A 12,410-nucleotide genomic window follows, 5' to 3' on the forward strand; every position below is an offset into this window, starting at 1 on the left:
GGTGCTGGAAGAAGGGAACTAGCAGGTGACGCTGGTGGCTGATGGCCTCTGGACACTGAGGTGGGCGGGGCTCCCCTGTTGGGGCGGGGCCAGGAATTGCCTGGGGATGCAAGGCTGAGGGAGGTGTCAGGACACACCTTTGGTTTAACAGCTTAGGCTTCCTCCCTTCCTTCTCGCCCCTAACTGTCCAGGGTGCCCCTACCCGCGCATTAGAGTAACCATTTTCTGACCCTGAGCCCAGCAGTACAACACCGACCCCACACTGGGCGGCAGGCGCGCACCCACTGACAGCCCCATCCCCACACGCAGGCGCATACACACGCCCCTATCCACGCAGCCCCCGCTGAAGACAGCGTGATGGGCCCAGAAGGGCACCTGGGCCTGCAGGCAGACACACGTCTTCAGGGGTGGTGGCCCCGCAGAAGGAACCCTCTCCAGCCCTGAAGGAAATCTCCCTGCTGAACACACCCTTGCCGGAAGGGGCGGGGACTGGCAAGAAGGAATTGTGACTTCAGGGAGAAAGCAGAATGACCCAGAGACCTGGTTTGAGAGAAAATACCAGAGAACGTGGGTGACACTGGAAGAGGTGGGCGGGGGGGGGGCGGGGTCTGCTCCTGGCCCACTCACGCACTCCCAGAAAGCGCCCCCACGGAGCCCCCACTGTCTGCAGGGGCCTGCTGCCTTCAGCTACCCAGAGCAATCTTGCCACTTTCGTGTCCTTCCCCCCTCACCTTGGTGACACACGCAGGGCCCGGTGAATAGAGGACGTTTAATATTTCTGTGCTGGTCAAACAGAACACAGGTGGGGAGTACATAGGGGAGGGGGCGGAGGGCCCCCTGCCTCTCAGGAGGGGTGGCTTGTGAAGGGGTGTGTGTGTGGGGGGGATTCTTGGGAAATAGTCCAAGGAGTCTTCTCAGCAAAAGGGCCTGGCCTGGGGTATCATGAGCATCCAACACACCCAGTCCTTGGCCTAAGTTGGGGTCCCCCATAGGGGGTCTGTGGACTCTTTTTTTTTCCAGCTCCTTTGCTGGAATCCACACTCCCAGCATGATGGGGGACTTGGTCCTAGCGAGGGGTCTGGAGAGCCCCCAGGAAGCAGCCCAGGGTTGGGACTAGGGCTCGAGGTCCACTGCCCAAGAGGAGAACCCCTTGGGGTGCTGAGGGCAGTGCGCCTCCTTCCGTCTGCCCTTTTTCCTTCCTCCAGGCTGGCCAAGAGCAGAGTGGGGGTGAGCAGGGCCCCCCGCCTCTACTGAGTCCCAGGGTCCTCAGGGTGGGGTGGAGGAAGGGTGGAGAGAGGGTCTGGGCCACCAACAGACACTGTAAACTTTGGTTTGAAACAATAACTTAAGTGGAGGGAGGGCTTCCAGCCTGGGGCCAGGGTCGGGGAGCAAGGAGGAGCAGGGGGTGCAGGAGGCGACAAAGGAAAAAGCCAACAAAAAGTTTTGGTTTTTGCTTCCGGCATAAGAAAGGTCTTTGGTCATCGGTTTAACTGGGGTGGGGGGGTGGTGGTGGAGAGGGGTCAGGGAGGGGTGCTGAGGGAGGACTACAATGGGGGACCTGTAGGCTGGGGGTGACCTGTCGGGGTCACAGCAACCACCTGCCCCTCAAACCTGGTTTCAGCCTGGCCTTTCCTGTGACAGAGGCAGGATGCTTCCTGGTGGCCCTGGCCGCGCCTCTGACCCCAGCTCCAGCTTCAAGGGCAGCGTGGCTCCCTCCAGCGGCACCCCCACCGTTAGTCCACCTGGCACGGACCTCTGTGAGGAGGCCGGCGCTGGGCCTCTTGCTCTGCTCCCGGTTGTGGGGGGCAGCTGAGGAGCACCCAGTGAAGCGGGTAGAGGCCTGGTTCAGCCTGGGTTCTGTCTCAGGTTGAGGGCAGGGGCTGGAGCCGGGCAGCCTGGCTCCCACCGAACCCCCAAGAGGGCCACAACTTGTCCCGCCCCAGCTGTGGCCTTTGAGTGGACGCAGCTGAGGGGGCTGGTTTCTTCTGGGGATGGTCTGAAACTTCAGCTCCGCCGCCCTAGGCCGGGGCAGGGGCGAGAGTTGGGGGCAGCGGGGAGATTTCTTCACAGTACGGAAAAGGAGGTGGAAGGGAGCACAAATTAGGAAAGTGGGGGCCTCTGGCCAGAACACACTGCCAGAGCCAGGTGCGAGGGGCCCTGGGTTTGAGAGGGGTGGCTTAGCCCCGCCTGCGGGTCTCCATGGCGCTGAGGGGCCCTGTAGGGGAGAGCTGGTGGGGGAGGAGGGCCCTGCTGCTGCTGGTGGTTGGGGGGTTGGCGGTATTCAGATGTAGGGGAGGGTCTGAGGAAGGGTCTGGGCCCTCCGTGTCCTCTGCCGGTCCCAGACCAGGGGTTCTGTGTCCCCTCGGGGGCGGGGCCGTCCCCGCCCCCGAGCGTCTGTCAGTCAGGTCACATTGGGAGTTGCTGGCCCAGCCCCCCCATCTGAGTCCTGGAAGTGCCTTGAGGTTTGGGCGGGGCTGAGGAGTGGGGGTAGGTGGGGCCTGGGTTCCGGAGGGAGGGGTCTCACCCCTACCCAGCCTGCCCCTAGAGGCCCTTAGGACAGTTCCTCTCCCGGCAGCTCCTCCTCCAGGTCCCTGTCTTCTGGAGGCCCCGCGGTGCTGGGGTTGGGGGGGCCCAGGGGAGGGCCCGGCCGCCTGTCTTCCTCCGCCTCGGCCGGCTCCTCTTTCACCTGCACCTGGTGGCTGTGACAGGAGCGATCGTGTGGGCACCCCAGGGGCCTTCCCTGGCCCCCCAAAACATCCAGAATTTGGGGGCGCAGTGGGGGCTATTCCCAGCTCGCCTCCCCAGGACCGCATCATCCCTGAGCCCCTGGGGCCTGACGTCTTGGGTCTGCTCTCCCCAGGAGCTCTCCTCTGATGAAGGGGGAGGTTGGGAAGGGGAGAGGTTGACTCTGGTCGGGGAGGAGACAACAGTGGGAGAGGAGGAAGGAGAAGAGAAAAAGGAAGGAAAGCTGCGGCAAAGAGGGGAATAAAAAGGGGGAAGAGGGAGGAGAATAAGAAGGGAGAGGGGAGAGAGAGAGGTCACTTGTCCTGGGAAGACAGGTGTGTGTCTGGAGGGGGGGGGGTGAGGGGGGATCCGCAGTGCGGGGGGTGGGGGGGCACTGGGGGGGCTCCATGCCGCGTGCTCACCTGTACTGGGGCGGGGAGAGGCGAGGGGGGCTGCTGCTGCCATTGCTGGGGAGCGGCTCCACGGGGGCACCCACTTCGTCGTGGCTGAGGGGCAGGAGGCTGCCGGCGGAGCCAGGGTTCAGCACGCCAGGGCTGCTGAGGAGGGGGAAGCTGCTCTCGGCCAGCGCAGCCTGGAGGTTTGGCCCCGTGAGCTGACGTTCAGGGCATCCCTGCCCCGCCCCCAGCCAGCCCTTGGGGCGGGGGGTTGTCTCTGTGCAGACGGCCTTGCCAACAGCACAGCCCTCCAAGGCCAGATCATGACCCTGACCTGCTGCCACCTCCCAGCCTTCCTGGGAGCCTGGACCTGACCTGTCCCTTCCCAGGAGGCAGAGGACCCCCAGACTGACAAGAGGGAATGGGACCCCATTGGTTATGCCAGCCTCCCTCCTTGCTCTCTGCCCCGCCTGAACCCAGCCTTGAAAGTCAGAGGTGGGGACCGAGCCCGGAGCTGGGCTGGGGCAGAGGGCTGGGGTTTGGGCCACCCAGAGTGGTCTTCACCCTCCTGCCCCTCCTCTGACAGATGGGCCCTTGGCAGGGGAGTGGGGGAAGGTCAGTGTGTGGGGGCAGGGACGCAAGGGGCCAAGACGAAGAGGGCTCCGGTCAGAGTGCACGCACCTGGTAGCTGGCATTAAGTGCTCCATAACTGAGGCCCGAGATCATGTTCTTCACCAGGGTGGGGCTCCTGGAAGACAGAGAAGGCACTGTTTGGTTCCGTCATTCACTTACTCCTCCTTTGCGCCCTGACCCTTACTAGGCCCTGCTCTGTGCCAGGGACCGTTCCATTCCCGATCCTAGGAGGCCAGGGCAGGGTGAACACTGTCTGCTGAGTCTTACTCAACCCTCACACTGACAGGGCACAGCCCCTTCACAGCTCCCGTGCTGAGGCTCTCCGGGGCTCTGCAGCAGGGGGAACAGGGATCCCTCCCCACACCTGTCTTCACATCATGCCACCCCAGCGGGTTTTCTCTGCTGTTTCCAGGGTTCGGCAGGTCCAAGCTAGAGCCCTGATAGTCCCGCATCTGTAACACCCACACTATCTTGCCATCCTGAATTCTGGGACATCTAACAGTCATGGGCTCAGCTGGTCCCCATGTGCGCTCCACACCAAAGGCTTTTCTGCATGGGAAGGTGTTCAGGAGTTGGGTCGGGTAAAGCAATGGCTCAAGGCTGTCCCTCTTCCGTAAGGATTAATCCCCCATCTTCTATTTACAGAACATCTATGAGAGGTTAAGGAACTGGCCCAAGGTCACACAGCCAGGGAGCAGCAAAGGTGCACTGGAACCCATGTCTTCTAGCTGCCATCTGCCCATGTCCCAGCTCCGACCACGGCTACTTTGGGTCTCCGTCTCTCTCTGGTCCCAGGCCCTCAGGCTCCTTCCCTCAGTCAGAAATAGGGACAGAAGAAGACATAAATGTCCTCTGTCTGATCACCTATCACTTCCAGATTCTGGGCTCCCCTGGGTTCCTCCATCCCTCTTCTCCCCACCTCACCCCAAAGTGGGAAGGACTGGGTACACAGGGGTGTCCTGGAGACAAATGGGGGGTGACCCAGTCCACGCCACAGGTGGGTGCCTCTGCTCAGGGCGGGGCCCACATACCCTGTCATCTTTGGTGGCCTCCGCTTCTGATACTCGCGTTCGTCCACAGTCCACACGGCGCCCTTGACGTTCTCCACGCGCACGAAGCACTTGTGCAGGCTGAGGTTGTGCCGCACGGCATTCTGGGGGTGCAGTGACAGGGCGCATGCTCAGAGGCAGCCTGCTCGGCCCCTTCCCCGCTCTGGCAAGCTCACACAGCAAAGGCCCTGTCCCACAGTCAGTCCCACCGCGTCGCACCTCCCCAGGCCCAAGGCCACGCAGGCTGCCACAGGGAGGAGTCCCCCTGCCTATCTCCTGCCCTGGACCCAGGGACCACCAGAGTCTTCATTGCCGACAACCTGTTTTATGATCCGCTCCCCTTCTCCCTGCCATGTTTTGGAAAACTGTCTACCAACTGAACACTATCCAGGTAGGAATCATTTGTTTTCCCGGCAGCACTGATCAGACACAGGTAGCTGTCACTTGGGGCCCCTGGTTGCCATGAGCCCACACTTGGGCCCTGGCCCATCAGCGAGCCTGGGACCTGTTATCTCAGGTGCATTCGGCTTTACAAGTTTTGGAAGTAAATCAGGAACCCTCGCTGCAACATTCTTCAGCCTCTAGGAGTGTGGGAGCCATGGCTTCGAGAAGAGACAGCTTAAGAGCATGAGGTATACAGCAGGCCTCTCATATATACTTGTTGAAATAAACTGGGAGAAAGAAGAGCACGGGTTTAGTAGCTGTGAGGCAGGAAGAGGAGAGAAAAGAGGGAAAGTCACCTTGTCGCTCCCACCTCCTCCTGGCAGGGTGACTTCAGGAATTGAGGCCATCTGAATTGTAGGACACTTGGGTAAGGAGGGAGGGCTTGGCTCCATCCCCCCCGGGGGGCCTCGATGAGGGCCCGAGTCCACCCACTCCCCCATGTCCCTCAGTCCTGTCTCTGTGCTCTCCTCTCTCAGCTTCACGCCCCTCCCCATCAGCTGTCCCCGTCCCTGTTACCTGTCCTCCCTCAGCCTCCCCCGCCTCGTCCCCATCCTTGTCTCCTCTTTACATTTCTAAACGGGGAAGAAAGCCGGCAGGGCGGGCAGCCCGTGCCCCTGGAGATCCCCTCCTCCTCTCTCCCTTCCAACTCTTGCCACTTGCAACTGGCCCGATTTCATTACCAATTTTAATTTGCCTCTAATTAAATCCTGTGTATTTTTCCGACTCGCTTGCTAATCCACGAGGGAGGCGGGCGGCTGGAGTGGAATCTCTTGGAGCGATAATTACAAAGGGCCTAATCACGCCGGGGCTCCTGCCTCGGAATAAATTTGCCCGCATTATGGGGCTCCGATCCTCCGCTTTGCAAATGAGAATGACCCCAATTTCCGAGGATGGCCTCACCGGGGCTTTTTTCCCTCATTTCGAAGCCTGATTCGTGATGAGAGACTAATTCGTTACGCTGAAACATTAACGGCAATTTAAGGGGTCTGGCGGGGGCTGCGTAAACAAAAGGACGGGCCCACAACATGGGCCCTGGGAGGGGATCGACACAGAGGGAGGGCTGGTGAGGACCATCAGCTTGGCAGATGGCAGCTCTGTCCCCGGATGAACGGCAGCTGGCCTGGCCCATGCTGGCTCCTGAGCCCTTCTGCCCTGGTCCGAAGTGGACAGCATCTCAGGCTGTGGGCCGGAGAGGGTGAAAGAGGGAGAATGGAAAGAGGAGGAGGAGTTGAGGAGAAGAGGGACCTCAAGGGGTAGATAAATGGGTGGATGGTGGAAGGCGAACAGTTGGGTGTAGACAGGGTATATTTCCCAAGAAACATGAAGGAAGCTTGGCTGCAAAACTCCTGACGGTCAAAGTGGACCTCAAGCTGAGACAGATTCTGCTGTGCCACAGGGAGGTAGTCGCAGAAACAGCAGGAGAACGCTGCTCACTAGGGTGGTCACCTGCTCATTCAGCTAGTGTCGTACCGGGACCCACACGAGGTGAGGGGACGTGGAGGTGAAGACCCGGGGGTGAGAGACACACCACTGGGATGACCCTGGCCGGGCGACCACCGAAGGTGGCATGGAAGGCCAAAGGGGCTCAGCTAAACGGGAGGGGCTTCAGGACGGTCCTTGAGGGGTTTAAGGAAGTCACCCAAACCAGCTCCTCCTGATCTCGAGAAAGGAGGGAACAGGAAAGGAGTGTAGGTGGGTGAGGGACACTCTGCCCCCGAGGAGGAAGCGGTCTTGGAAACAAGGCTCTCTAGTCTCACCCCTACAGGTAGAGAATTAACCTGTGTTATGAACATAAACATTAGATAACAGCTTTAATGATCCTTTATGTTTGTAGAGGACTCTATCACTTTCTAAAACCTGGTACCCAAACTGGCCCGGAAGGTTGGAGACTGGACCCAGCGCCCCAGCAAGGCCCTGCTGGCTCAGGGAGAGGGCAGGACCAGGCTGGCAGGAAATGACATCACTCACAGCCAATCAGAGTAGCTGCCCCAGCCTCGAAGCCTCTCTCCCCAGGGCGGGGATAGGGAAGGTCGTGGAGCAGTCTCTCCTGCTGCGGTTAGCACGTTTCAGTGCAGAGGAGACTGGGCCCTGTGTAGACCCCACCCAGCCCCGCACTGGTGGGGAGGGGGCCTCAGTGACACTTGTTGAAAGCCGGCCAGGAGGTGGGGGAGCTTGTTTTGCTGCAGTCTCTGAGCTGGCCAGCAGGGGGACTCATGAGCCAGGGATCCAATTAAGGTTCTGAGCTAAGGACTCCTTCCCCGGTGTCTAACCTTCCCCGCAGGGCGCCAACACTCCCTTCTCCTTCCCTCCACCCCCTCCCAATTTAGATATCCCTTTCCACTCTGCTGCACAGACACTAAGATTCTCACCCATCAGACAGACAGACAGACAGACAGACACACACCTCCCCTTCCATCTTGGCTATGGGAAAACAAATGGCTGAGCGCCCCAGTCCACATCTCTGTGTCCCATTTTTTTAGGGTCCCTCCCTTCCTTGCCTCTGGTCCCCTGAGAAAAGTCTATGGCTGAAGGTGTTGAAACAACTAATTGGATGGAGACAATTATCTTCCTGCCGCCATGGCAGAGCTGGGGAGAGGGTGGCGGGCCTGTGGTTATGTCCCAGTGCTCAGTCCATGCGTCCGCGCCTGCACACTGCCCACCCCACCCCCCGGCTACAGAGCATGCACCTTTAGCCAAGGTACCCAGACCCTTAGGGTCTCTTGAGAATGTAACCCAGGCCTCCCTAACAGGCTCAGGCATTACGGACTTCTGGAGGCCCTACTTCGTGGGGCCTATAGGGGAGCACTCCAGGGAAGGGGAGAATTTCTTGCCAGAAAGAAGGCAGCACAAGGCTGGAAAGAAGGGGCTATTAAGGGGCAGTTAGAGAACATTCCATAGCCCATGATGAGCGTGGAGGGGCCCATGGTGCGGCCGAGGCCCTACTGGGGCCATTTCTGCAGAACTGCCCCTCTGAGGGGACTAAATGTGATGCAGCCTTGGTCTCACGGAGATGTGGAGATGTCTGAGGGTGACTGGGGCCCTTGGCAAGGAGGAAGGAGCATGCCTCACCTTCCAGGTGGCAGTGTTTCTCCGGAAATAGGCGAACATCCTGGTGAACCAGTTATAGATCTCATTCAGGGTCAGCTGCCTGTCAGGGGTTTCCAGAATGGCCTGTGGGCCAGAAAGAAGCAGAGGGGCCCTCAGTCTGGGCCTTGAAGGGTCACAGGCCTGTGCTCTCTCCCTTCTGCCTGGCCCCCGACTCTCAGCCCTGAGAACAGAGGATGCCCACTACAGAGGCTTGTGGACAGGAGGACTGGTGGGTGTCGTCGATCCCCTGCACGGGGCAGGCTGCTTATGGCCCAGCCAGAGGCCGAAGGAAACACGAGCCTCAAGGGCTATGTATTTGTGCAAGGAGCACACGAACTCCTTCTGGAGGGGAACTGGCGTCAAGGGCCCCCGCCCTGGAAGGAAAATGAAGCAGTATTCTTGGGAGAGAGATATCCACGGGGTGGGGGCTGTTTGCAATTTATCCTGATTTTGGCAAAGGGTGCCCTAAGCATGAGGTGGGGTATGTGTGCATATATAGGGATATGTATGAGGATGTGTGTGCCTACCTGGGAGGTCAGAGCAAGAGGACATCTGTGCAAATGCCTGTTCATATGAATATTAGTGAGCATTAAGGACGTGAGGGAGGGAACAGAGGAGAGTGTGTGTGTGTGAGAGAGAGAGAGAGAGAGAGAGAGAGAGAGGGTTGGCGGGGAGGGAGGAAAGGAGGGGCAGGCGGGTAGGTGGCAGCCAACTGAGAGTGACCGTAAGTCTATCAGAAAATAGTCTCCCAGGAGCGTACGTACATGGGAATGAGAGAATGAATGACACAGTGGGTCAGCAAAACCAGCGTGTGTGCCTTCAGAGGGACGCCCGCACAAGCAGCGCACGGACTCAGACGGAGCCTGGGCCAGAGGCCGTCCAGCCGGGAAGGAAAGCCCTTGTGCCCATGGGAGAGGACAGGTGTGGGAGGGGAAGTCTCTCTTCCGGCCCCAGGACCCTCATGGAGGCTGGGACACTGAGGTGGGGGTGCAGCCTGGGTGCCCTTCCCACCCCCTCTGTCTACCTTCCATGCCCACCTGGCGGATGAGGGAGGCGTAGGTGAAGGGGGGCCTGACGTCGGCGTTTTTGTAGAACTCATGATTCTGGGCCAGCTCTGTGGGAGAGAGGCAGAGGATGAGGTGGCCGGACCGGGGGGTCCAGCTTGGGGGGAGGGGATGACCCTCCTGGCAGTCCTTACCTGAGGAGATGGGGGAGCAGAACTTGTCACTGCTCCTCCGGCGGGCGGGGCCCCCGCTGTGCAGGGAGGCAGAGCTGAGGCCAGGGGGCCGTAGGGGGGTGACAGGGGCAGCGGCCGAGGTGGGGGGGTGCACGAGACCATCTGGGAATGAGTCTGCTGCAGAGACGGTCACCTTGGAGAATGAGGAGCCGGGGACCGGGTTCAGCTGTGAGCAACGGGGAGGGTGCTGAGACCAGCGCCAAGGGTGGGAGTCCCAGGGGTTCTGGGAGGGCCGCAGGGAGGGGAGAGTCACTCACTGGCTGGCTGAAGGGCTTGGGCTCGGAGGGCCGCATGTGCAGGTGGGCCATCATGGCCTGCAGCCTCTCACTCTCCTTGGCGAGCTGTGGAGAGGCGGGATGTGGGCAGGGGCTAAGCCCCCGAGGGGTCCAGTCCTCTTCCTCCTCCACATCCCACCTCTCCCCCACCAGACACCCAAGAAAACCCCTCTTCCCACCACCCCTCTCCTCCACACATCAGCATCTGGCTTCCTCTGTCCCCTGCTCCTAGAAGGCCTCAGCTCTGCTCTGCCCCCTCCTACCCTTAAGGCCAGGGCCTGGGGTTGCCGGCTCTGTGAAGCCCTCCCCACTTCTCCTCCAGACCGTGCGTCCCAGGCTCGAGCTCAGCTTGCTGAGCTACAGGTCAGGGGCCCCCTTGCTAACAACACATGCTTTTTCTCCCCATCGAAGGCAGAGGCTGTGGCTGAACAACACCCAAGTTCAGCGGCACTTGTGTGTGAGAGGGTCCTCGTGCAATGAATGGAAACACAGGAATGGATGAATGATTCATTCACCCCCATTCATAAATTCAATAGGTCTTTCACAACTACCCTCTCATGGCAGGGCGCTCTGCTAGGTGCCAGAGGGAAATGCCGGACTATCCTGAGTACTACGTGCTACAGGGTGTAGACTCGGGAGCCAGACAGCCGAGGTTCTGATCCCGGCTCTGCCGCCCACTAGGGTGAGTGAGCAGAAGCAAGTCACTTCGCCTCTCTGGGCCTCAGTTTTCCGTATCTGTAAAGTGGGGATGAGAATAGTACCTGCCATATACCGTTGTTTAGGACTCCTGGAACTCTATAGGTAAAGTATTTAAGTCAGCACCAAGTAAGTGCTCCGTACGTTAGCTGTTGGTATTTTTATGGTTTTTATATGGATGCCGCTCTTCTGGACCTCCCAGCAGATACACCCCAGCCTTGGTTTGCTCCTGAGAATCTAACTGCAATCACCTCACGACCTTGGGACTTAGGAGCAAGAAAGCATAAGATGGCCCATCCTCAAGACCCTCTCAACCCCTCCTGGAAAGTCAGTGCTGAGGGTGGGGCAGGGCCTGGCGTTCCCCACATCCCTCCCAAGCACCCTCAGAGCCGCACCTGGATCTCCAGCTGCTGTACCACCTGCATCTGTACCCGGCACTGGGCTGTGCTCCGGTCATCCAGGGCGTGCTCTGTGTTGAGGTGTCTTCGGGGCAGGAGGGGGCAGAGAAGAGAGTTGGCCCTACTTTGCCTGCAGCCACCACCCTCCCATCCCGCCCACAGCCTGGAAAGCAGACAGACCAAGAGATACAAAGGGAAAGAGGTGGGGGGAAAAAAACAAAACAAAACAAAAAAACCGGGGCAATGGGGCAACGAAGGAAGCTGCCTTCTCATCAGCCTCCTTTGATGTCTTTGCTAAAATCCCAGCTACAGAGAGATCTAATTGCAAATGAACTAATTAAGTAAACCTCTGACGAAGCGTGAAAACAATTTGTTTGACCCTGATGCTGCAAGGGTCTGGGAGACAGCAGAGTTAATCAGTCAGTGACAGAGCCTGGCACGGCTGTGGCAGCTGGCCGCCTCCCGCCCTGCCTGTCCACCGGCCTACGGCCTGTCACTCCGCCATCAGTCTCCCGGGCTGAGTCTGGGGGAAGCCGGGGAGGGCAGCCGGGGTGTCCTCTCCTGCTCCTCACACCCCTACCCTGAGGGGCTCTAACAGCCTGGGGACAGGGTTTATGAAGCCTGCAGGTCCCTGCAAATATAGATGGGGGGGCGATCGGGGAGCTGGTGGGGCCAGGGAAGGAGCTAGGCTAGGCGCCCCAGGGGTGAGGACAGCAGGACAGCTGGTGGCTGAAGGACCAAACAGAGGTAAGCTGGGTGGCCGGCTGCGGAGGTGAGGGGCCCTGTGGAAAGGCTGCTGGGGAGGGGAAATGGAGAGTGGGGGCAACACTTACTTGATAAACTGGCCCAGGTCTTCACACAGGGTCTCACAGCCTGGCCACTTACACTCTCCGTGTCCGTAGAGGGGGTGGGAGCCTGGCGTCTCCTCGTGGGAGGAGCTAGGAGAGCAAGAGGGAGGCAGTGGTCAGGGACCGTGAAGACCCCAACAGCCCTGGGGCCCGTTCGGCTTGGTTCCCCTGCTGGTAATGTTTCTGTCCCTAATATGGGTTTCCTAGAGGCTGAAAACAATTCTGTGTGCCCTGGAAGAGGGGTAAACTTCCGGGTTCCCGAGCTCCGCCTCCCCCCGCCATCCCTCACCACGGGTGCCATCCCTCGGGGTCCCGGGGTGCCCCTGGGCAGGTCTGCAGTGCCCTCTCCCCACCTAGGTTTCGCACCTGTCTCTCCGAGGTGTGAGCACAGTGGGCTGTCCGTTGGGCAGGGTGTGGTGGGAGAGGGGGGGTGAGACTTTGGGGGGGGCGGCAAACGAGGTAGCGGTGGTGGCTGAGCCGGTGAGGTCCAGCCCCTCCTGCTTGACGCTGTCCTCGGCGGGCTGCCCAGGGGCACCCTCGCCCTTCCACAGCTGGGGCAGGTCCGTCGGGCACACGGCTGCTGCGGGAGAGAGAGGCAGGAGGCTTGCGGGGCCTCCCAGCTGG

The 12,410-nt window shown here is 60.1% G+C and overlaps 1 protein-coding gene across 2 annotated transcripts in view; it reads right to left on the reverse strand.

Moving 5' to 3' along the window:
* Positions 1–757: 757 nt before the first annotated feature.
* Positions 758–12,410, reverse strand: part of FOXP4 (forkhead box P4) — a 32,966-nt gene continuing 21,313 nt past the window's right edge. Inside the window, exons 7-17 of one of the 2 annotated variants that reach the window (XM_044917686.1) lie at positions 12,153–12,366; positions 11,772–11,876; positions 10,936–11,023; positions 9,827–9,910; positions 9,531–9,735; positions 9,370–9,446; positions 8,315–8,416; positions 4,784–4,905; positions 3,801–3,867; positions 3,147–3,316; positions 758–2,699 (exon numbers count right to left, since the gene is read on the reverse strand). In XM_044917686.1, the coding sequence (XP_044773621.1) occupies positions 2,552–2,699; positions 3,147–3,316; positions 3,801–3,867; positions 4,784–4,905; positions 8,315–8,416; positions 9,370–9,446; positions 9,531–9,735; positions 9,827–9,910; positions 10,936–11,023; positions 11,772–11,876; positions 12,153–12,366 (1,382 nt within the window). In that variant the 3' untranslated portion in view covers positions 758–2,551. The remainder of the gene's footprint in view (positions 2,700–3,146; positions 3,317–3,800; positions 3,868–4,783; positions 4,906–8,314; positions 8,417–9,369; positions 9,447–9,530; positions 9,736–9,826; positions 9,911–10,935; positions 11,024–11,771; positions 11,877–12,152; positions 12,367–12,410) is intronic. The other variant, XM_044917687.1, reaches the window with a different exon arrangement.

The sequence above is a fragment of the Neomonachus schauinslandi genome, chromosome 8, assembly GCF_002201575.2.
Source record: "Neomonachus schauinslandi chromosome 8, ASM220157v2, whole genome shotgun sequence".
Lineage (NCBI taxonomy): Eukaryota > Metazoa > Chordata > Mammalia > Carnivora > Phocidae > Neomonachus > Neomonachus schauinslandi.